Raw genomic sequence first — 25,383 nt, 5'->3', positions numbered from 1 at the left:
GGACTCCTCCATGAGCATCAGCCCACAGCCCCAGCAGCTTGGTTTGCTGGAGCTGTACTCCTACTCCAAATTTAGGGAAAATGCTTAGCAAAAGTATTTTAGCTTAGGCTATGACCCCAGCAATTTTTCAGGATATCAACAAGTCCTCAGAAGAACCAGCAAAAACCACCTTCAGCTGTGGCTTTCAGCTGGGGGGTACAAGCAATTAAACCAGAATCCATTAAAATGATGATGCATTAGACAGAGTGCATCAGATGCTGTAGAACTGTTTTGTATTAAGAATATATTTGGTTATTTCTACATGTGAATCCAGTCTGAAGATTTATTTATTTAGTATTAAGGGATTTCTGCAGATGGTGTTTCAAAGCAGCTCCTTAAAAATGTAAATTTGCTTGCAGGATATGAGGACACATTTTACACAAATAAACATATTCTCATTTCATTTGCTAAATTCTATTTACATTAATTTTTTCAGATATTTACTGCAGTGCAATTGTTGAAGGCTTCAACAATTAAGGCTTCATCCAATCATAATAACACTCAAAAGCAAAAAATGAAATCTCAACTTTTGCTTAAGTTGTGTAAGGCCCCAAAAGTCCGAGTGCAACAAAAACCCTACATCCTTACAGTATGTAAAATTTACTTATTAATATTGCCTCCTTCCCCTCTTACTCTATAACATCTTTAAAACATGTGCTCAACCCAGCAGTTGAGATTCCTGTGGGGGTTATTTATATAAAATTTTGGGTGCAGTTTGTGTGTCCAGTAGATGATGGGGATAGAAAGGACACCCTCCTCTGAGGAAGAATGAAAGCATCATCTCCTACAACACCCCACTCTCACTCTGCCTGTCTCCTGCATGTGCAAGAACTCCTTTCTCCCTGAGCTCTTTGGCAAGAGCTAGGCAATCTTTGATGTCAGAGTCAGCACAGGTGATTTCAGCACCCTACAGATGAGCTCCAGGATTCCCTGCTCCTGAGGCTCCCCACAGCCCTGCTGCTTTCAACACCAGCCCCACATCTGCTGCTGCTTGCTGAGCACTGACAAATTCGGCTGTGCTGAGCCTGGCAAGGAGCTTTGTTTCCAGCTGAGATGTCTTCAATTGCTCCTCACATCACAGATTTCATGTTGTTCCACAATCAGCACATGTCTGCTGTTAAGCTTCCCCAGAATAAACTGCAGCTTCGTGAGTTACAGAAAAAAAAATTTAAAAAGCAGGGTGAAAAGATGGGGAAGAGAAGAAGTGAGGAGGGAAGACAAGGCGGAAAAGAAGGAATCAACCAAGCCACTATTCCTTCTCTATGGCAAGCATCTTGGATACACCTTCTTGTAGATAATTTCTATGAATCAGGATGTACAAGCCATCCCTAGCCTTAGACACTTGCACGTGGTCTGTGGGGGCTCTGCCCAAACTAGGTGTGGTTTGGAACTAACTGGAATAAGCAGCTGCACACACATTGCACTAATATGGTATTACCTTACATCCAGTCTTTGGATTACTCTGATTTCCTACCTGGAAACTTTTACAGAGTAGGTGCAAGTTTGGGCTTTTGGAGGTTGTTTCCAACAGATGGCAGAAAATTGGGAAAATGCCAGCGTTTCCTTTTCAAAAGCTGGCTGCTGAAGCTTTCAAAGGCAGCTCTGAGCATCCTCACTTGCAACTGTCACAGCAAGAAATTACACAAAATGAACATAAAGGGTGTTATTGAAGCATGCATGCTTTAGAACTCACAGAGAAAAATGTACGTGCTCTTAAGAACAATAAATAGGATGTTTTTAAGTTGCAAAATTCACAGAGCTGATTTGCAATGCTCACCTGCAGCTTTTAGAAGCTTTTTCATTGGCATAAAAGGAAAATGTGCCTCCTACTCTTCCTCCTCCTACCCTTGTCTTGTAAGGAAATTTTGATTTTTGCCTTAAGAAGAGCTGTAGTGCCTCAAAGACCCCAGCTGGGCTGGGGATGCTCCCCCAGCAAAACACAGGATGCTAAAAAAAGTGGCAAAAGAAAAAAAAACCAACGTGCAGATGGGGAAAAGAGGTCAATGAGGTAGGAGGAAAGCACGGGTTTTCCATGGTGAGCAGCAGGCCAGAATCCCACCTGCTGACCAAGCTGCTGAATCCTTGCCACCTGTCTGCTTACATAATGCATCCTCCAGCTTACATCGAACAGCTTGAAAACTGGTATAGAACATCAAACTCTAAATCAGTGCTTCATGCTGACACACCATATGTCAGCATGTACTTGGGTAGTCACCAAAAGTGTTAACAGCAATTATTTAAAAATTATTACAGTTTATTTATGCAGAGAATTCCTTCTTGCATTGACTCAAATCCTTCATGACAAGAATATTTTTATGAGCTGCAGTTTCTCTCAGTTTTCAACCTGATTTTGTGGTCTTTAACTATTTGGATTTAATTTTGCTTTAAAACAATGGACTTATTACTGAAATATTCATTTACAGTGTTGTTTTTAGGGGAAATTAGTTAATGAAACTGGGTTTAAAAGGTTTTCCTCCAAAGCATGGCGCCTTTTCAGTGTTCCCTTGGTTCTGCAGAAGCAAGGAGACTGTCCTATCTCCTGGTGTTGCTGTTTTAGAACTTCTGACCACCACACCTGGAAACAGCATCCACAGAAAACCAGTAAAAAAAGCCCCTTGGTGCCCTTAGGCCCTTCACCTGAGAGCCAGGTGGAAAAAGAGCTGCAGAGCTTTTTTTCAGTGCACAAAGTCTCACTACTCAGCTTGATGCTAATAAGTCAATTGCTAGAGGAAAAAAATTATAGTGCATAAATCCACACAAGGAATTGAAAATAAAACTAAGGGAGCAGAAGAGAGAGCCCATTCCCATGGGCTTTTCTCCAGGGGCACAGGCAGGCCTGGGAAGCTGCAGTCAGCACTGACACAGGCTCTCCCTTGGGTGAAGACAGCAGACATTAAGAAAAAGTAGAGTGATCAAGTAGGGAACTATTTAGCAGCTAATTAAAATACCCAATTAATCATAATTTCTTCAAGACAGTGTACTGAAAATGGGTCTATAACACCCAAAAAGAAAAGAAACAGCCTATTTTGTCTTTATTTGGACCTTGCACTGCACACCTTATGCCACCTGCCTGACAGAGTGTCCCTGATCCCTGAAAGAGATCCTGGATCCCTCAGACCAAAACTTCAGCCTGGTCTTGCATCGAAACTGCTGAGCCTTCATCACACAAATAATATACAGAAAAGTGTAAATTAACCTAATACAGGGGCATGGCAATTCTCCTCCCTGTTTCACACTAACAAAATCTATTTTTCCATTTGTCTGCACCCTTTGCTGTAAGGGACAGCAGTGCAGGGCTGGAGCACAATGAGTTTTTATAGAAGCCAGAGGGAGCAGGGAGCCACGGTGCAAAACCCTGCTTGTGTCACCTGTCATCCCTCCAGCTCCTCCCTGCTTCTGAAATTTGGGGAGAATTCACAGGACTGAAAGGCACAGAAGGAAAAATTCTCCCTCCAGTTTCTGTCTGTTACAGGTACTAAATTCCCACCAAAAACTGTTATTGGCAAAAAGATCTTTCCACCGTTGGACTCATGCTTTCCTCATCAAAGATAACTGTGGGCTGATGGTGGAAATACAACAGCAATAAATCAATAGCTGCTGTTTTACTTGATCTGTGCTTTTTGTTATGAAACATTTGGGGGTTGTTTTTTTCCTACTCTAATAAGCATCAAGCCAAATGCAATGATGAAAGAAAATTAACACCAACATCTTCCACAGTGCTTGGGAGCTTCCTCACACAGAATCACAGAATCATTAAGGTTGGAAAAAACCTCCAAGATCACCCATTAATGTCAGAGTAGAAGATATATATATATATCTTTTTTTTTGTTTTAAAAACTTTTAAAAAAGTATGAACTTAGTTGCTAACATGTCTCTTAGAAACATGCACAAATTCATGCAGCATAGAAAGGCAGGACTTATCAGAGAAACTAATCCATAAATAAAGCTCCTGTTTGCTCAGTATTTGAACTGTCTCAAGAGGGATAAACCTCACCTGGCTTGCTGGCAAGCATTCCCTGGCTTGGCTTTAGACAGCACCTGCTCACTCAAAAGCTCATGAAGACCAAGACTGTTAATTACAAGATTATTTCTACAAGACTGTTAAGTATTTTCTTCAACACACTAAATTAGATTTTTTTTTTTTTTACCTTTCATTGAGCAAGTTTTTAGAAGGTTTTCCAATGCCATAATTCAAAAGCCACGACAGTCCTGCCAAAAAATACAATGAAGAAAAACCACCTGCAGTGCTGGAATATAATTTCCAATGCCCCTAAAAATGCTCTTCCTGCATTTTAATCAAAAACTGGTATTTCTTTTTTGAAAACAACAAACATTCATAAACCTATTCCCAGCTTCCTCTGAACTTATTGATTGCAGATGCCTGTTGCCATCAGGCACATTTCTGAATTTGGGTAAAGCCACTGTAGGTTTTTTATGCTTCAGGATACAGCTGAGGAAGACCCTGAGCGACCTGATCCACTACTGATGCTCTCTTTTGCTCTGCATTGATTTTTTTGAATTTCAGCTTCCATTTGCAGTTTATCTCTCCTGAGTGGTGCTCCAGCAGGAATGCTGAGCTCTGTGTCCTGACTGAGCAGCCCCTTTACACAGGCACCTGAAATATGGCTAAAAATGTCTGTGAGGATCCTTGCACTTCTCATGGGCTGAGTCCAGTTTATGCTTGGTTAGGAAATCCCATCAAAGAGCATGGCAGCCTCCTGCCTGACACTGGGAGTATGGAAATGTCTGCTCAGGGACCAAAAGGAGGAGAAAATTAGAATAACTAATGGGGAAACCCACAAAAACTTTAAAAAATATCAAGAACTATGATATCCCATTTGATTATCCTATAAATAGCCTATACCTTATCCTATACAATGCTTTAACATTCCCAGATCAAAACATTTCATGAAGCATTTTGCAAATGTGGCTCCAGGCTGTTTTCTGATCCAATGAACATTATGAGATGATGTGAATGAAATGTCAGTAAACAGGTTAAAGATATCTGGAGATGCAGTAATTCTACCTGATTACTTTGAAATGTCAGAGTTCTCCAGCTCCTTGCTGGGGACAATGGCTTTGTCTGGAGCCTTTCCAAGGAGGAGGAAGACAAGACAAGATTTGGGGATTCAATATTGCTTCTTTTCTAAATATTGTTAGTATTTTATGTCTATTAGTGTCAGTAAAAATAAGTTATCTTCATGATACTAAGTTATTGCAAAAGTGCACTTGCCAATGGGAACCTAACTTCAGAAGGACAGCATTCCCTGAGCTCAGGTTACCAAAGGCTTCCACTTGCGTGAACAAGGCAGTACAGATGAGATGTCAGTACAAACTAGATCCACATTCATGGGTGCAACAGTATCAAACAGGATAACGAAGCATTCCTTTAACACTTCTCCAATTCTTCATCTTGACTGCAAGGAAGTAGATAAATGCACCAAGATTGAAAAGATGAAAGAGATAAAAAAAGAGATGTCAGGTCGCATAATATTATGAAAAACCCCTCAGCCCAGTGCAAAAAAAAAAAAAATTAAAAAGAGACACAGTTTCTGAAAACATAAAAAGAAGCAATTTGAAGAAATTTGATCTATTAGGAAATTGCCATCAATTTAAGAAAGTGGTGAAATATGGCTTTAAATAAAAACCTGAAAAAAATCGCATCAGGCCAGAAAGAGGATGAATTTGGGAGAGAACTGCTCAGGAGGGCAGGGCTCCAATGATGTTCCTGGGCTGGTTGTAGCTGGAGCAGCCCTGTGGGCTGCCTGTGCCACCTTTTGCAAAGGAAAACAAAGCATTTCTGTTTTAAAAGAGCCAAAGGAATTAGCTATAACTGACGAGCCCGGAACAGCAGCCTGCAACCTGTTCACATTTCTAAAGCGAGCCCAGAGTAACTGCACTCCAATTTTCCCCAACTCATTATGTAAAATAAAAGCTAGCTGAAAGCCAGTGTGGGGCCACCAAATGCCTTCATTAGCTTTCAATTTTGTTCCAGTAAAAATGCAGCCAAAATCTACTGCGTTCAGAGAGGCTGAAATTTTAGCCTTAACAGCTTTTTACTTCCTCAACACTGTGCAGCTCCAGCAAGATTTTCTGCCAGTTAGTTTGGACCTAACAAGCCATTTCCCCATTAACACAAAACACAACGTGTCCAGGAGTATTAAGCATTTTCCACAAGGCCCTGTTTTAGAGTCACTCCAAGAATGACAATGCCAAATTATGAATCTCAGACAGATGTTTTCCAGATGTGCTGAGCACCTCACTTAAATGTTGGATGCAGAGCTCTTCCAAAATGCTGTGAGGGCTGTACCAGCTGCATTTAGATAGGCTGACTCCTGAGTTTCTGTTTATGGGAAACAATTCCTAAGGCAAAAACTCTCAAGAAAATGGGCACATCTCACACATGCCTAGAGAGGGTGAGGGATGAAGTCTGATGGGAACCATTGGAGGGAACAAATGGGAAAGGAATGGGAAGCTGTGGATGGAGAGGTGCAGCACTGTGAGCATGACTTCACAGAATCATCACAAAATGGTTTGGATCAAAAGAGACCTTAAAGCTCATTTCACCCAGTTCCAACCCCCTGCCATGGGCAGGGACACCTTCCACTGTCCCAGGCTGCTCCAAACCCCATCCAACCTGGCCTTGGACACTTCCAGGGATGGGGCAGCCACAGCTTCTCTGGGCAACCTGTGCCAGGGCCTCAGCACCCTCAGAGGGAAGAATTTATTCCTAAAATCCAATCTCTGTCCTCACTGATGGCATTGAGTCCACAGGAAAGAGCAGCTCCCTGACCATGCAGTGCTGTGGTGTCTGCACAGCTCAGACACTGGAGTGCTGGAGACAGAGCTGCTGCTCCCCCCTGAGGGGACCAAGGTCTGTCCCCTCCCTTCAAGCCCCTGAACACGAAACACCCACCCCAGTCCTGCACTGCCACAGCCCCTGTGCAGCTCACAGTGAGCTCACAGCACCTGCTTCATGCCTCTTCACATTTTTTCTAGTTATTCTAGAATTCAGGTATAGCTACTTGAACACTGGCCATATGAAAATAGCACCACAGCAATTTTCTTTCAAGACTGTTTTACAACTCAAGCCAGAAGAATGCAGCAGAACCCAGAGCACAGCTGCCCTTCAAAAACTTACACATTACATGGGACACACCAACCAAAAATATGTATTTCTAAATCTTTCCCTCAGCACAGCTCTGATCCAAAAACCATACCAGATATCAGAGAATTCTTGCAAGTCCTCAAGAAATTCTGCTATTGCTCCCAGTTTATGTGCAAGGCACCCAGGTGCTGTGCCAAGGGTGAGCTGCACAAGCTTGATCCAGTTGTCTGTCAGTCTGTATACAGAGATAGAGCTCCTTATATCATTTTATCATGGGCAGGTTATGAGAATCCCATTTCCAAACAAGATTTGCTTTAATTGGCTCTGCTGGTCCTCCCAGAGGAGCGTTAAGATGGGGCTTAGATAATGCTCCCACAGCAAGTAATTGCAAACCCAAAGTTAAATCTGCTTTTCTACAAATATTCAGGAACATTCGCTTCCAGGCAACACTCCTGTTAGTAAACCAATTTGCTAAAATATTCATGAATAGCAAACTACAGGGCCATGGATACAGCAAAATGCTTACATGTGACAATACAACTAAATATTCACCACAAATGTTTGCACAGTATTTGGCTTGCTGTAGATTAAATGAAAAGAAACCCAAACTATAACAATGCCTAGCATTCAGCACCATGGATTCCACTGGAAAACTGGTGAGGAGATTGGCTGGTGTTGCACAAGGATGCCCAGGATTGTCCTGTGCCCTCAGGGTTCTTGTAAATCTCCAAACTGCAGAGGGACCATAAGGCACCAACCTGCCACAAAACCTCCTGGTGAGCTGCTGTGCCAGAGCAGGTAAATAAGGATTAATAAATAAAACCCCACTAAAATTTCATACTGAAATTTGAAATAATTTGAAAAATAAAATCCCCTTCATTATTCCTGAAAAACAGCAAAACTCTCAACTGAACTGCCAGTATGGCAGACTAAAAGCAAGGAAGGAAGAGGAAAGCCCTGACAGAAGACTGCAGTCACTTGCAGAAGAGACAAACCCCATGCCCACCATGGCAAACTCTTCCAGGTGAGCCTTTGCTCAGCCCATCAGGCTGTTTGCAGTGCAAACAACCCTCATTCAAAAGGTAAATAAAAATGCCTTCCTTTGGACACATCACACCAATCAACTTTTTACTACAAAGGTTACATTTAAATATTTAAATACTTGGATACATTTCAATTGTGAGCTCCCTCTCCATCGCACGGCTCATTCCTTCTCAATTTTTAACTTAAAGAGCAGAAGAGACCAAGCTCTGTTTTTACTCCATCACATGGGCTCATTACCATGGGGATATTTTTTTCACCAAGACCGTTATGAGATGAGGAGGCTGCAGTTGAACTTGTGTAATTCCTGCATTTCCTTTCCCTTCCAGAGCTGCAAATCCAAACATGGGTCATCTCTTCATGCCAGGACAGCAGCCAGATGCTTTCAAAGCTGCTTTGCCAAGGACAGCACAATCCTACCCTTCCAGGTACAACTCTCCTCTTTGGACCACTCACCACCAGTTTCATCCTGCTTGGGCACAAGGATTCTGTGTCCTGGAGCCCTGGCCTGGCCACACCCCTCCTTCACCCCTGTCAAATCCTACAGAAAAACCAGCCAGGGGATTTTATAGGGACAGGGTGCTTAGGGTTGGGATCATTTAACATGAGTTCTGATGCCGTTCTCTATAACCTTGAGAAAGTCACTGGGTCTCCTCTAGACTGCAATTGCTCCTCTATAATGGCTGGATTGCTATTTTCCTGGCATGCAATGGTGCTGTGAGGTCTAATTCATTAATTTTTGTAAAGCATTCTAGAACACTTTGAGGGACTGCACTGGGACCACCTGAACCAGCTCTGGGCAAAGGGATGGGGCAAAGACCCCCCTGCCACAGCACCCATCCCTACACAAACCCCCATCCCTACACAAACCCCCATCCCTGCACCAGCACCCAGCAATGACAGGACAAGGGGGAATGGCTTCACACTGTCAGAAAACAGGGTTAGATTGGATATTAGGAAGAAATTCTTCCCTGTGAGGGTGCTGAGGCCCTGGCACAGGTTGCCCAGAGCAGCTGTGGCTGCCCCATCCCTGGAAGTGTCCAAGGTCAGGCTGGATGGGGCTTGGAGCAGCCTGGGACAGGAGAAGGTGTCCCTGGCCATGGCAGGGGGTGGGAACTGGATGAACTGGAAGGTCCCCTCCAACCCAAAGCAGTCAATGATGATTCTATGATGCTCCTACACACTGCCAACCCCTTCCCCCCCATTCCTACAATTGCACTGATAATTAACTCTGTACTTTACATTTGACATTAATTCTATTAAAAGGGGTTTTAGCAGGAAAAAGAAGTTTCTACCCAAAGAGCTTTCAAGCCATGAGCAGACAGAATAAATCTGCAGATAACTCATTAGCTCCCCATGTCAAGTTTTATTATTTGTGGGAGCAGTTGCACTTCAGGCAGGCAAGCATAGGCAGATAACCTCACCCCTGGCACTCTGTGAGCCCCTGAGGAGAGAACAGCTTCAATTCTACAGCAAAAAAAAACAACTGGGAAATTATAAGGGGCTTTATCAGTACCCCATGCTGGGGAGTGCTCATTTCAACTCATATTCCCATGACTTCAGGACATCTCTGGTAGGATTCAGCCTTCCCAAGCATATTAGTAAGAACTGCCTGTTAAATCCTGGTGGACAGAGGCAGGAAGGGAGAGAAGGCTGGGGGATGCTGGACCAGCTCTTTCCTTGCAGCTACCTAATTGAATCTGCAGCATCCAGCCTGTTGGTATTCCCTGGCACTCAGAATTTCAATTTGCTCCACAGACTTTTATACTGAGCACCCAGAAAAATTAGCATTTGTGCTGAATAGCTTTTAATCAGCTATTTTTAATCAGTTCTTTTTATCTTTAAAGGACTTCTAAATCTCCCTGCCTCAGTCTCCCCAGCCCTAAAATTCATTCCAGCCATTTGTTTTTCTTCATTCAGCTTCCAGCGCCCTTTACCATGATCTAATCATCTTAATCTTTAATGCTCATCTCTACCTTTTAACCTTTTCAGTTTTCATTTAAAGCAATCTCTCTATCTCTCTCAGGCTTGGAGCTTTTTTATTTATTCTGAAATTAAGGTTTTCCCTGGCCACTGTCTCAGCACAGAGCTGGAGGTGTCCTGTGGACAGTCCCCTGGTATCAAGCTGCGTGTTGCTCCTCAAAGGGTGATTTGTGGGGGCCTTAAGCAAGCCAGCAATTTTTCTATTGATAAAATGTATGCAATTTTAGGGAAATAAAGGCAACTTCAAAAGTATTACAGTATTTGTTGTCATTCATTTGAAATTACTTGGCACGTGCTGGCCTTTCCTTTCGCTGGGAAAGCTATGGATGTAGAAACTTCACAGAATATTTTAGTTTGGAAAAGATCTTTAAGATAATTGAGTTGAGGAAAAAAGCAGACAAACTTTTGAGCATCCAAGCTACTTTCAGGACTGTGAGAGGTTCAGCAATGCAGGAGCTCAGTACATGTGTCAATTTTTAATCATGACTTTGTAATGCCCCACTTTGCTGGCATTTCTCCAGTTTTACACCACTTGGAGCGTTTTGGAAAATCGCTGACGGAATGGTGAGAGCTAATATTAAATTTAACACACTAAAAAAAGCAAAAACTTTTCCTACATAAGGCTCTTCAATATTTAAGTATGTTTTGAGCTCCAAAATGAATGTACAATAAACATGAACGTGACTTGCAAAGAAAAGTGATGTGGACACAGTGAGTTCAGACTGCCACCAAATTGCAACAAGCACATGTCAGATGCAAAGAGCACACAAAAATAGATAAAAAAAGAAAGACAAACACCCCCTTTGACATAACGAGTGCTGCAGATAGCAGCACCAAAGTTGGCACAGGAACTTCCACTGGTAAATACAAACCACCTCCCTGCTTCTCTTCCCACACACTTTAATTTGATTCTTCATCCTCCTCCTCTGCTCCGTCCCCCATCACAACTGCTAAGGCTTTGCTTCAAAAAAAGCTTCATTATCACCTCTCAGCTTTCCTGAAGCACTGCAGTGAAGGTTTAGCAGACCCAGGCTTGGAGCAGATGGCTCCCTAAAGCCACCTGCATCTCATTTCTTGGCCCTCAAGAACATGAAGCTGAAACTTGGGGGGGGCTTCAAACTGAGACCACCTCATGGAGTATGGTCTTCCTCCACACCATGGAGATTTACACTGAGCTTTTCTATTTTCAACATACAAGCACTTCCTCTCATATTTTACATTCATGGAGGGCAGGGATTGCTACACAGTGCTGGGTGCTGGCGTGGTCCTCCAGCTGCCCATTCCATTAACCATGGCTTCAGTGACTCCAGTTCAACCAGTACATCCTCAGTTACAAGGGGGAAACAAATTAGAAAGATCAATTCTCACTTTTCTTTTTCAAGATGTTAATACTGCTGCTGAAATATCCTTTAATTCCTTTGTTCACTAGCTGATACACAGTACGAAGCTTTTTGGTTTTATGGGAGATATTATGGCCATAACACATCAAGACTGGCAAATGGAGAAGATTAATAGACTGGGCCCTAAATAAGATGAGACAGATAACAGTCACCAAATAAAACTGTTCATGGGGGTCACGGTCATGACTGCTCTAAGCAAATGTTACACAATTTCACATCTAAAAAATAAAAAGCCACATCACAGTTATTCCTGCACTCCCCAAATGGCTACTGCCTCAAATTGGAGATATAAAACCACCAAGAATGCTCGACAGGGATCACATCAGATAACACCACTTTTTACACTAGCTTCATCCATGGTGTGTGTTCTCCACTTTGGCTTTACTGACTGGAACTAAAATCTGTCAATGGTCTATGCAGTCCCAGCACAGGGAAACAGATTTTTATTTTTGGCCAAGCAGAAGCAAGTAATGGCCCTGCTGTGAGGAGTTCCAGTGAGCATAATTCATCTTTTGATTGACCATGTCAAACTCAGTGCCCATCGCAGGATTCCAGTCCCAATTTCCCTCCCACCTGTGGGATTCCCATTATGGCCATGAGGTCCCCAGCACAGGTTTTCTATTACTAATATGTAATTAATATTTAATTAAAGATCTCTTTTTGTTAGACTTTAGGATCTCTGCTATTTTTCATTCTTTTGCTTATGCCTAGACTTTCCCCACTCGTGTTATTGGCATTTAATTTCCAGTGAAAGCCCACCTATACCAGGGAGTTTCACAACTGACTGTTAGCCAAGATTTCCTTTCCATGAATTTCAGGAATGTAAGCATTCAATTTTCTCTTAAAACGGAAAATAATTTTCAAGATCCTAAACCTATTCCTAGAAAATTTCTATTACCAAAGCTAGGAGCAGACTAGCAGTCCCTTATTCGTATCCTTACATAAATCAGTGGAATTTCCATAATTTACCCCAAAGATTGATGCAGTCTGTTTATTAGGTGTAAAGCTATAAATCACATTTAAGAGCAGTCAGCCTGAAAAGCCAGGTAAAATTGATCCCTCCCCAAAAGACTAAGTGGAGGGAGCTGAAAAGGCAGTGTGAGAATAGAAAGGAATCCCTCTGGAATTCAGTTTATTAAGAACTGTATCAGCTCTACTGACAGCAAACACATTCCTTCATTTTACACAGCACTTATCTCTCTTTATAACACTTTAAGCTCCTAATATATTTACACTGGACACTGAAATGATCATTAGAGGCTTCACCTCCATGTCAAAGCCCCCAGCCTCCTCCAGCAGGGATTAATTGCCTTCCTCCCAGCCGCCCCTTCCCAGCTCGCTGCCACCGGAGCAGTCTGGCAGCACTGCTGCAAAGTTAAATCAGCAAATATTAATTGCCAGCTGGGAAAAGTGCCATTAGTTCATACTCAGAATTTTTCCAGCTGGAAAGACAGAGAGTGTTAAATGGAGCAGATTTCCTTCCAGTCTGCAAACCAGCAATGGAGCGGGTCTGCCTGTGCTGCAAGCACATAATGGGCAAAACATTCAACACCTTCCCAGAGATGTTTTGAAATGCTATTCCGTAGAACAAATTACTTCTGGAGGTAACAAAGCACAGAACTAACACATGGACAACAAATAAAGTACAGAGGAAATAAACTACCATCACCTGAGGCTGAATTCATATGTATTTGAGATTACTGCAGTGATACAAATTATCAGCCTGCTTGTTTAGTTTTTTTCCCAGGTTTGTAATTTATTTACATTCAAGCATAGAAAATTTTCTGTCAGCATGCAGAAGATTATCATTTTCCTTAATTAGAAAAAATCTTTTTGAGAACTGGAAGAAAGATAAGAGCGGTTGAAAATGAAAGATGCCATTACCTAGGGTCATGAAATCATAAGATTATGGGATGATACGGGCTGGAAGAGGCTTCCATCAAAACATTTAGTGCAGGCTCAGACTAAGTTGCTCAGGGCTGTTCCCAACCAGGTTCTGAAAGCTCCCAGAGATGGAGATGGCACCTGGGCAGCCTGTGCCAGCACTCAACCAGTCTCCAAGGGAAAGCCATAACCTTACATCAGCTGAACATCTCATTTCAGCCGTGCCCTTTGCTTCTCAATCTCTCTCCATGCAGATCCAGGTTCCATCCTCTGCTACACTACCTGTGCATAAATGTCCTGAGAGAACACATAATTCTGGCTCTACCAATGTACAAGCACACTCACATGTGTGCACGTGCACAGCAACCCTCCACAAAGGCATGCACACTCCAGAACACTTTATATATAAATTCATGGCATGAAATATTGTTCTGACCATCAGTGTAAGCCTCAAACCAAACAGTGTGACTGTGTGTATGTAACAGAAAGGAGAAAGGCAGGTGGTTTTCCACAGATTTCTTATAAAATTCTGTACAAAATATGTACAAAATTATGATTTATTACAGGACAAAAAACGACCTTGTATAAGGAGGAAAATTACTGCCAGATAGTTGCTTAAAAGAAAAAAAAAAAAAGACATATTTTAAGCAATGGGACAAAATTATTGAAAAATTAATACTGACATTTCAGTAGAGAAGGAAGGAAGAGAATGGGACTGGAATACCAGACGTGAACATGCTTTTACAGCACACCATCTCTCTGTATAAAATTCTGTCAGATTTCATAAAATTAGAGCTTTGGTACAAGCAGACCAAATGGACAAAAAAAATATATTAAGTAGTCAACACAGGTATAGTGCATTTACATAATGGAAAGTTCAAGAATTTGGTCATCTAAGTTGGACTGAATTCATGCCAGAGCACAAACTCAATCTGAGCAGCTGCAGCACAAAGCTGCTGTACAGGCTGGCAAGAAAAGCTGAGCTTTTTATGAAAAACCCAATCCACCTGGATAAAGAGAGGATGTCAGAACCACAGAAAATAACGAATGAGCTTGAGCAAGCAAACATGGCTGCCTTCCTCCAGCAAGGGCTTGGCTGATGCACAGGAGCTTTGAGATTGCTGATCAAGCAGAAAAAAGCAGGAAGAGAAAGAAAGAAAGAAAGGGGACAATTACTCCTAAATCCTGAAAATGGAAAATCACAGCTCTAAACAGAATTTCTGTAATGTATGCAAACTGCTAGGGAAGTGCATTGCTCTGATATTTCTGGTGGAGGGAAGAAGGTAAGGGAAGAAAAATTATTGAACGGTGTCTGCACAGCTATCTCTGGCCAAAAATAATAAGAGAAAAGAGAGGGAAGAGACAGAGTGAGTGTAGACAGTCAAAAGGAAAGAAAAATGAAAAGCAGTGGAAAAAAAAGGGGACTACTGCTACGAAAAAGCAAAGCATAGTCCAAATACTGTGTTGAAATGATATAACCTCATTATCCAAGGCATTTATTCAAATAGGAACAATTTCAGACCAAGTGCTCATTCTGGACATCCATGGGACAATTGTTATTATGAGTATAGCCATCTTTCCAGTCTTCATAAGTATTGGGAGAACTTTTGGGGAAGAAAAACTTCTTTCCTGATCAGTTCAGCACACAGTAAAAGCACTTTTATATTTATGTATTTTCTTACCCAGTAAAAATCACCAACACCTCAATCAAATGACTACAGAAACTCACAACTAGTGAAAACATAGAAAATGAAAAAAACCCTGCCACATGGTAGACAAGTCTTAAATAGAACCTTTTCCTATGGGAAAACCAAAATGTATTTCACACCAGGAAGGACAACTAGATCAAGGAGAATGTGAAGGGCTATGAGTGGGATTGACATTTCTCCTGAGATCTCTGGGTTTAGGGCTTCTGCTTCACAGTATTTCCCTTGTGACTTCAAACTCCCAAGTGAAATTTCCCACCTATTTGCTTTATCAAATGAGGAAAAGGGACTGCATTTATAGTTTTTTGTAAGGGGAACTGAGCTGTATCAGAGGCTGAAGGATAAAGCCTGGGGAGATCACTCCTGCTGAGATCTCTCGTTGCTTCATTCACATTTCCACGAGTTTTTTCAATGTTTTGGACTCTCAAGATTTCGAGGAGCCATTTTATTCCAGGCTGGACCAAGGAGAAATCAGTCATTTTCCCAGGGACAAATTCTCTTCTGCTCTTCCTAATACTATTGCTACTACAGAATGCAAATGCTTCTACTCACACAGGACTATCTGCTACTCACTAGTATTTACAGAGCACTTCACATCTGATAAATATGCTAAAAGATCAAAAAATCCTTTCCCAAAATACACAAAAGAAAACAAATCTCTGCTGTTTGCTTTATTGTCAGTTTACTGTGGATAGGCCTAGCTCAGCCAAAGTAGAATCAGGGTATTTGATCTCTGTCTTACTTTAAGTCCATCCAGTTTGTCACTGATAACTGGGCAAACTGGCAGAGCACACACAAACATCCAGTCTGCAGCATCCCTCAGCTCTACACAGGAATTTAAATCTTAATTGAACAAGTCAACAGGGACAACAAAACTTGAAGCAGCCCACTCATCAGTCTGACTGTACCCAAATAATTAAATTATCTACTTGATCAAAAGCAAACAGAAAACACGTGCTTAGTGCTAGATGTACACCTGAGCAATCTGGTCTAGCAGAAGGTGTCCCTGACCACACCAGTGGGGTTGGAACAGTAGGCTCATTAAGGTCACTTCCAACCCAAACCATTTTGGGATTCTGTGATTTTGCACCTTAAAGGTTTTTCTCCAGTCAAAGTCTTACGTTTCTTGTTACACTTACAATGGCGCTTAAAAACCTGTACTTTAATTGCTGACTGAAAATTTTGATTTAAGAGAAACCACTATCATTTGTGATTTAGAAATAGGAGAGTAAAGTACCAATAAACAGAGCAATACACAGGAGGTTACTCAGGAACTGCATGGTAGAAAAAAAGGCTGAAGCCAAGTATTTCTGTGGAGTCCCATTCTGTGGAATTATTCCCCACTTAAGGTAAACTTTTTTCTGTATGTTATCTCTGCAGACAGAGGTGTGAAGTACATTTTTATTTATTCACGTGGGAAGAGAAGTGAGCTTGTTTCTTTCTTCCCTTCCATAAAGCTGTTATTCTGCTGAAAAGCAGATTTAAGCAGTGCTCCCTGGCAAGAGTTCGAGGGTTACTTTAAACTGGGACACACAACTCCTACTTTCTGACATCATTTCATGGTGTGTTCAGGGAAGTATTCAAGCGTGACATTCTATCATTAAGCATAATACAGCCACTGCAGGGGCTGATTACTGCAATAAGAACTCATTTTCTTTAACACTATATGTGATAAGGAACAAATAAAAAACCCAGGGCAGACACACTGTCATAAAAAGGTGGGTGATGTCAAGAATGAAAAACCCAAGGAATGTTTTTGGTAGTCAGGGAAAGAAAATCCCCTGAACTGAGCGGGGGCTTGGTGAGCATCTTTGAAATTAAGACTTTCCCTTTCTTTGCAAGGTTTCTCATGCTGCAGTGGCCCACCTGCATCTTACTAGTGATGGACACTGCTTCCACCCTGATCTGACTTGATACCCAGAGGCAGAAGCACAGCATTTGCAGCAAGGCACAAGTGTCCTTTTTAGATGCTCCTTTTTAATGTGACAAGCAAAAAATCCCTCTTTGCCTTGGTAAATTCAGAGGCTGCCTGTGAGAAACTAACCCAGGGTGTTCACCAAATCAATGCTCTGACCAGCTGTGTTGTCCTCTCCACAGCCAGATCTTCAAAACAAATGAGACTTTGCAATGCACTGCAAAGCAGTGCTTACATACCACTGGAAAAATTTTAGTCCCAAAAAGACAATGTCTTCTCCAAGACACAAGAATGGCACTGCTTTTCTATCTCCAAAGGGTATCACAAGGACATATTAATAAGCTCTTCAAATGGGCTCCTGTTTCTTAAATAGGCTCTTCTAGCATCATGTTAGCAGAGAAGAACTCAGGATGGATAGCTCTGTATACAGCCAATCTCCTTGGGGGCTTAAGTGAGCTGAAGATAAAGGAATTATTTTCATATTTGATCACGTAAATGTCACTGGATATATTTGCAACAACCCACTCAAATCTTCCTGTAGGTACACAGAATCATATTTGACAATGAGCTTTCAAGATATACTCGAGTGAGGCCCTTTGTGAGACCTCTCATTAGAAGTAAAATAATTTACAGCTTCTTCCATTCCCTGGCATTTTATCACATGCTCCTACTTCTGCAGTCTCCCATGATGACAGGATGGTACATGGCATACAAATTATTAATGGGAAAGATTTGGGACTGGCTTTGGTGCAAAGATGATAATTGAATTTGCTACTGAACCAGTAAAAGAGCTCCAGATGTATGCGTCCCACTGGTAACCAGAACAGTCTTTAAAGTTATTTAAAGTCTGTCCCCATTCCTTATTTCATTTAAGCAGCTCCTTTCCTTTGCCTGTGTCATTTGCCTAACTAGGTTTTTGTTTCTCAATGTTGCAGCAAACTTGTGTTTACACCATCTACTTTTTCTTAACATCTTTGTCTTGTTCAAAGCCTTTTCAAATGAATTGGATTGTAAAAAGTTATTACACTAGCAGCTGAAAGTACTGAGCAGCACAACTACAGCGCACACAATGCATACAGTAATGTTAATTATTTACCAGTTCCCAGTATGATTACATTTTGCATGGCAATGGCACTCAGGGGCTATAAGCTGCATAAAACATTGCGTATGTTCTCTGCTGTCCTGGAATAAATCATCCCTGAAAAATTCAGCTCTTAGAAATAAAACACAGCATTCAGCCATTTACCAGGATTACGACGTGCGATGAAAGCCCTACAGAAGTATTTATTTTCAACAAGGCCCTACCTTTGAAGAAACAGTCCTTGCTGTGGATAATGTAGATCTTCTTCCTCTGCAGGCACGAGGCTCGATGCAGCTGGCAGTGATTTTCGTAGAACCTGCCGTCGGATCCACAGACGGGCATGTAGGTGGCCTTGCAGTCCTCCACACACCGGCACTCGGGCTGCTGCGTGTCCCCGCTGAGCACGCACCGGCTGCCCCGGCCACAGAGCCTCCTCTCGCAGGGCGCCCGCTGCCCCTCCTGCCCCTGCAGCACTGGGGACAGCAGAAAACGCCACCATGAGCCACATTGGCCTCGACAGCCCGCACAGCTGCTGCAGCAGCACAGCCCTGACGGGAGCAGCAAAGGTGCTGGAGGTACAAAGGGCTCCCCTTTGAACAGCAGCAGCTTGAAGAGCGCTCAGATCTGCACTCCCAGACCTCCAGCTTTCCCTTACCACAACAGTGAGCGTGTGCTCAAAGTGCTGCCTTGGAAAGTGATGGACACATAACCCTTTGTTCTGTTAGCTCTTCACAAAACTAGAGCCTAGAATAAAGCCCAGTGAGAGCATTTCAGTGCCCACACTTTGACCATGAGTTACATTCAGAAAGCAATTCCGAAACCCTGCGCTACTCCAGCTCACAAAACTCAGCAAAGTGCCCCAAATGTCAGCACTCAGCTCCTGGGAACATTCAGAGTCCAGCTCTCGCCCTGGGAACCAGAAGCTCCCACTCAGAGGCAGAATATCCTCCAGGCTAAAATTCACACAGGTTTCAAGGAAAGCTCAGACAAACAACTGTTGAGAGCTTTTGAAAAAATAATCCCAAAGACAGACTGCTACTGAAAGGAATGTTACTATCACTGAAGGGAGTGAAATGGGGAAACACCAGTCATTGTTAAAGGGACCATCAGTATCTACTCCTACACTCTGAGTAATGACATATAGTGAAAAATAACTTTCTACTACTGTTAAGAATTCACTGGATATGATATTCTGAATATTACTGTGGTCTTTGATATTATTAAAAGGGCTGCCCTTGTGCTATAAGATTTTCAGCTTATGAAGTTTCCTCACTTAAAGGCTTACAGAGAACATGACTAAAATTCACAGAGGACAAGACACTTCCAAACAAGACACTACTCAGAGCAGTAATTAGCATTACACTCAATGAACAGATTTTCAGGAAATTACATCATTCTATGCTAATTGGAGTTTACCAAGTTGAGCAAAGGGGAATTGCAAAGGCACAATTATACCAGGATCAAGCCTTTCCTTGTGCAAAAACCCACTGCCAGCCTTGCACAGCCTTCCAACAGTCAGACTCTGGCTGCCCCAGAGCCGGGGACTCAGTCTGGACCAGCAAGATGGTTTGGAAGCAAATCCCTTTTCTCTACATTTACCATGTGCAGGTTTGGCTCTTGGAAAGGTTTTGGTGTGTGTCAGCTCTCAGAGGATGTTCAAGTGCAAGCACTACTCCAGATGTGCTGCAGCACCCAGTGGAACACACCCTGCAGCAACTGGGATGCCACAACATCTTCTAAAGTACACCCAGGGCTTTTCCCTTCAAAGATTTTTCCAGCAGCCAAACAGTTCAGCATAGGAGCACAAACCAGATCTCATCCAGCCCCTTATCACATGTAAAAGAGATGTGAGAAGCATCAGCACCAGCTACTTCAGTCTCATTTTATCATGTTAAATTCCCTGCTAACATCAACACAGCCCCTGCCTGCCCAGCATTTGATGCCAATGCAAAATGTCCCAGTGTTGAAGCTCCATTTCATCTACTTGTGGTCAAGGGGTTAAAAGCATTTGCAGAGAGACAAGCAAGAGTTTCTAACAAAAAACCCATTTTTCCTGGTCCCCATTAAGCCTTTGTTTTTATCACAGTAAATCTGAAAGGGAAAAAAGTCTGTTATTGGAGGATTACCTATTTGACTCAATAACTCATTAAAATTCCTCCAACTTGGCAAGCTAAGAAATATTGACTTTTCCTGACTTGTAATAAACTAGAAGGTCAAAGCATCTCTGAGCAGTGCAGAAAGTAGAGCTCATGGAAGGAGTATCTGACTATTCTTTACTTACTTCACTAATTGTTCCAGAATTTTTGCAAATTATCCTCAGAAATGCAAATTTTGTGACCTCAGGGAGACCTCACTGTAAAGGTCCTATTATCTATCAGTGCCTGCTGTAAATCAGAGCAGCCCAAAGGATGAGGACTTGAGGAGGCTCTGGCCCAGCATCCTCTTCCTCCTCTCAGTGGCAGGACCTGCATCAGTACAGGCATTTGCCTTTTCCATCACAATGTTCCTTAAAAAACACTGTTTTGGAGACTGTGGTTGATATTAAAGTTATTTAAAAATCAAGATTCAGCAGCTATTATTGTTTATATAAATGTAATTCAGGTACAACTACAGCAAAGACCTTCAGGGGCTGCCTTGATCACTAAAAATTGATCCCTCAGAGCTTGCACCAGCCAAGGACTATGTTATGCATCTCACTGAAGGTCATTGCTGCCTCCTCATTCAAGGTACTGCTCTGATTTAATGCACCAGGTCACATCTGAGTAGGTGACAGCTGCACCCTGCCCTGAGAGCAGCAAAAATGCTCCTAAGAGCCTCAAGTAATTCTGGTATTTTGATTTTTAATATTAAATTGGCATAACTGAATACAAAAAATTTATTAGAATGGGATTTTACAGTTTTTTAATGATACATCAAAGATTTGTAAAAAAACAGCCTATAAAAAATATAAAATACTTAATTTTTCCTCCATCTATCCCAGTTACTATGGAAAAACCCCAGAAACCCTGATTATATTTATGCCTTATTCATTTTGTTCAGAGTTTAATTTACTCTGTGTTCCCAGATGGACAACTCCTGGTTAAACAGCTTAGTTTGGAAAGGGGATAAAAAAATATACCCCACAAACAGCCAGAAAGGAAATATTCAAGTATTCTGGAATCCTGATGTGCTTCTCCTTGTCCAAGTCCACTCTGAAATCCCTGTGTCTGCAGGCAGAGTGCTAACATCAGTTATCTTTGCCAGAACCTCGTAATGTTGACAGCAGCTCTTTAATTCAACTATGATTTGCATAATCCTTTGAAGAACTAAAGCTCCCCACAAGCTCACTCAGCTGCACAAATGGACCCCCTGGCCAGCAAGGACAGCAACAGGGTGTGGAACAGAACAGAGCAAATGGAGAGGAAAGGAAGTGTTTGACTGTTGTCTTTATCCAAGTAACTAATTTATCTGGAGCAGCACCATGAACCATGGAAAGAGACTTTCCTTGATTGCATCAAGGTGGATTCCACAGGCAGGACACTGGAGTGCAGCTCACAGTTGTGAAACATGCCTTCCACTGCTTTTTTGGGAACTATTAGAAGTGACTGAACTCCTCACTCTTACAAAGATTATTAAAAACAGAAATGGGAAAGGTAATCAAGTGAAACTACCACGAACTGCACAATGAGCCCCACTGTACTGCATGGAGAAGGCATCATTTATTCAATTTATTAGTTGCAAAGAAAGTAATTTACATAGGTAAAAAGTCTATCATCTTGCAAAACAAGCGACTCTTCAACACTAATTAATGATGCTCACCATGGCCAGAGTCTGAGGTGTTACAACATTGCACTAAGGACAGAAGGATGGACAGAGGAAGCCCAGTCTCATACACCCATGAACACACCTGACTTCTGAAATTAGATTCTGGTTGCCCCTGAGAAATTTGGAATTCCAGTGGAAAACTTACAAGAGCTTGGTGCAGGCAGAAAATAACTGAGCTCAGGAACTTCATAGGCTCAGGCTGCTTGCATCTCAAAGCAAGACTTTAATGAGGAAATTAAGATGTTCCTGCCACATTAGAGAATGCACATCCTCTAACTGTGCATTAATCCTTAAAGACAGGGACCTCATCTACCTTTTGCACACCACTAAATGTGTTACAGATCAGACTAAGGCACACAGGCTTCTTTTTCTTCTCTCTCAAATACAATCCTCTTCCTTACTGCCTCAAAATTCCCAAAGGAAGGCTGGGTTCAGGACAAGCAGTGGTTTCACTTAGGACCAACAAGACAAAACCATTGCAGAAAGCAAACCCAAAAACCAAACAGCTCCATCATATCACTGCTCATAGAAAGTGGCTTATACACAGCAGAAATGTAAATTATTACATTTATATGTTAAAAGGAAGTTTGCCCTCAAGTAACAGTGAGCTCCAGCAGGCAGCTGGGTATCCAGGTTTATTGCTGAAGGAAGAAGTTTAGACATTACATCTAGCCCTAGAGCTAGGGCTAAAACTAGAAACTTTAATTATGTATTACTGAAACTGAAAGCTTCTATACCAAGTCCTTCCAAGGCAATGATGCACCTTGCAAATGTTATATTAAAATAAAAAAAATCCAACCCTCTATGACAGTGATACACACAGATGTATAGTTCAAGTGTGTATTTACATACATCCATTCACAGACAGATTATACACAACCACACACTTCCCATGCACTTCCTTTTCCACAACTCATTTTTGCTGGGACACAAAGTCAGATGCTGCAGCACAGCTTCCTAAACCTTCCTTACCCAGCACATCTTAAGTAGATTCTTGAGTAACTCGTGGTCGGAATCAACCAAAGTTGAGCTACATATGGAGACTGGGCTATGATCAGCAAGCAAATTGTGTGCTACACATGTCCTTACTGCCACAATACAATAAGAAAGGAAACAAAGCAGGAATTTCATAACAGTCTCCATTATGAGAGTTTTCTAAGAGTTCCTGGGTTTTTCATTGTGTGCCTGACATGAGAGCAGAGAGGCAGAGAAGCCATGGTAAATCACCTGGGCAAGGCAACAGCAACTTCATTGTCTCTGTTACCAACCTAATGTGGCTATAATTACTTATTTTTATAAAGCAAAAAATGGTGACTTGTCCTGGACAATAACACAGAGAATGAGATGTTTTTCAAGCATATGATCTGCTATAGGTACAAACTATTTTCTTTCAAGATCCATGAGACAACTCTGTGGGTTTGTGCACATGAGCAGGATGGAGAGGGACACAATAGCCTTGGAAGAGGAGGACAGAAAAACAGAAAATCAATAATTTTCACCAGTTTAGATGGTCTACATGAAACAAAAGGCAGGATAAAATGGACTGCCACCTCAGAACAAAAGATAGCAAGAATTCCCAGATAGTCATGTTATTTCAGGAGGATTCACAGACTTTAAAAAACAAAACTGACCCAAAAGAAAAGGAAAATAGACTCTGGAAAGAAGGGTTGTGACAGATAGTTGCACCAAGGACACCAGAATGAAGGGAACTGCTGAATCTGCATCTGCAGTTTAATACCAAATAAAAACAAATTGTAATTCTCAACAGAAGCTCAATAACAGCAAGCAGTTACCCTGCAAATAACACCAAGGAAGCACTCAACACTATAGAAAAATGTTCTGTATCAATTTTTTACATCTGAAAATGGGAATTAATGTTACTTTCTGTATCTGTCAGAACTCTGCAAACCATTGGAGGTCATACCATGAAAAAGGCATTTGAAAATCAGAAGTAACTATGCTATTCTTAGTGTGATTAGCCTAATTTTGTCCCATTTCAAATCCATCTAACCACTGTGAGATCAAAAGCTTAATCAAATATTATTTTTGGATAGTATTGTGGTCTGTGAGGGTACTAACAGCAAAAAAGAGGCAAAAGACACAGAGATGAAAAGACCCAAACTATGTAAAGCATATACAGAGATTACTGAGGAAGAAACACCAACACAGGTATGAGACCATATATATTTAGACCCTTGCCGTGAAACTTCACTGTGCACAATTTTCCTTATTGTTCTCTTCTCAAAAGAGCTGATGAAAAGGCAATTAATAAAATTGCTCTTTATTAAATATTTGTCTAAATTTATCTTTGATAGGTACTGCATGCTGAAGGCAATTTCATTACAATACTCCTGTGCAGCAAGTATAGACACAAAGGTAAAATTGTGCAGTTCCCATTGGCATCACACCTCTCCTTGCATTTGTGAGCTGCTTAGCAGGTCCCCACAACCAGCTGGACAAGAGACAGCACAATGCTAGCAGAAGATTAATATATTTCCTGCATTGGTCAGCAGGATTAAATGTTTGGGGCCAGGCTGGACATTGTTTGATGCAACCTGGTCTAGTGGAAGGTGTACCTGGCCACAGCACAGGAGCTGGAAAAAAGATGAGCTTTTAAGTCCCTTCCAACCCAGTCCATTTAATGAGTCTGTGATTAAATTCAATGTTTCCTTGGGTACCCCTATTTCCAGTGCTGTGAGAAACTGAGTGAAGCATAGTAGCAACGTGCATATGCACATGCGCACACACGTGTATTTTATCTGACTGTGGTTTTAATTTTCTCAGTATTCCACACCCAAAAAAAAAAAAAAGGCTGAAAATTTCAGTCACAGATCTGGAGGGAACAGATCAGATTAATACTTTGGTTCCTTTGGAAAAGCTCCATATCAGAAGACTAGATTCTTCTGAAGGAAGGCAATGAAATTCCTATGGGTCGCTGCTCAAACTCAGTCTTGCTGCCTTTAATCTTGCTCATGAATCTTTTGTCTGTCCTGTTTCTTCACTCCTACTCTCAGTACAAGCCTGGCTCCCCCTTCCTTGTTTTCAGTGGGCTTTTATCCTTTGTGTCATGAAATTCTTGTGGCAGAGACCAGGGGGAGGTTACAATCCAATAATAAAATAATACAGATGACTTGCCTGTTTTCATGTTGACTGCTCCAATTGCATTACCAGTGGAGCTCCTGCAGGGAAGCTGAACAGCCTGGGTCTTTCCCAGCTGTTAACCCTTAAATCTGTCCATGGATGTTGCCTTTGGCTTGCTCTCTGCTCCCCTCTGCCCCTGGACACACAGCCCAGGGCTCTTCCCCACACAGCACTCACACCTCCCCTGGCTCCTCCACCATCACCAGGAACCCAGAGACCTTTGCACAGCTGCCCCCAAAGCTCTTTGGAACCAGGCAGAGATCTCCCACTTCCGCCTATTT

At 41.9% G+C, this 25,383-nt stretch overlaps 1 protein-coding gene across 4 annotated transcripts in view; it reads right to left on the bottom strand.

Annotated features, from left to right (window-relative positions):
* FSTL4 (follistatin like 4) overlaps positions 1 to 25,383 on the bottom strand; it is a 208,606-nt gene that overhangs the window by 123,350 nt on the left and 59,873 nt on the right. For all 4 annotated transcript variants that reach the window (XM_066560094.1, XM_066560097.1, XM_066560095.1 and 1 more), the window contains exon 4: positions 18,382 to 18,630. In XM_066560094.1, coding sequence (XP_066416191.1) covers positions 18,382 to 18,630 — 249 coding nt within the window. The remainder of the gene's footprint in view (positions 1 to 18,381; positions 18,631 to 25,383) is intronic.

This window comes from Molothrus aeneus, chromosome 15, assembly GCF_037042795.1.
Source record: "Molothrus aeneus isolate 106 chromosome 15, BPBGC_Maene_1.0, whole genome shotgun sequence".
Classification (NCBI taxonomy): domain Eukaryota; kingdom Metazoa; phylum Chordata; class Aves; order Passeriformes; family Icteridae; genus Molothrus; species Molothrus aeneus.
The sequence above is the reverse complement of the archived record's forward strand: the minus strand, read 5'-3'. Positions and strand labels throughout refer to the sequence as shown.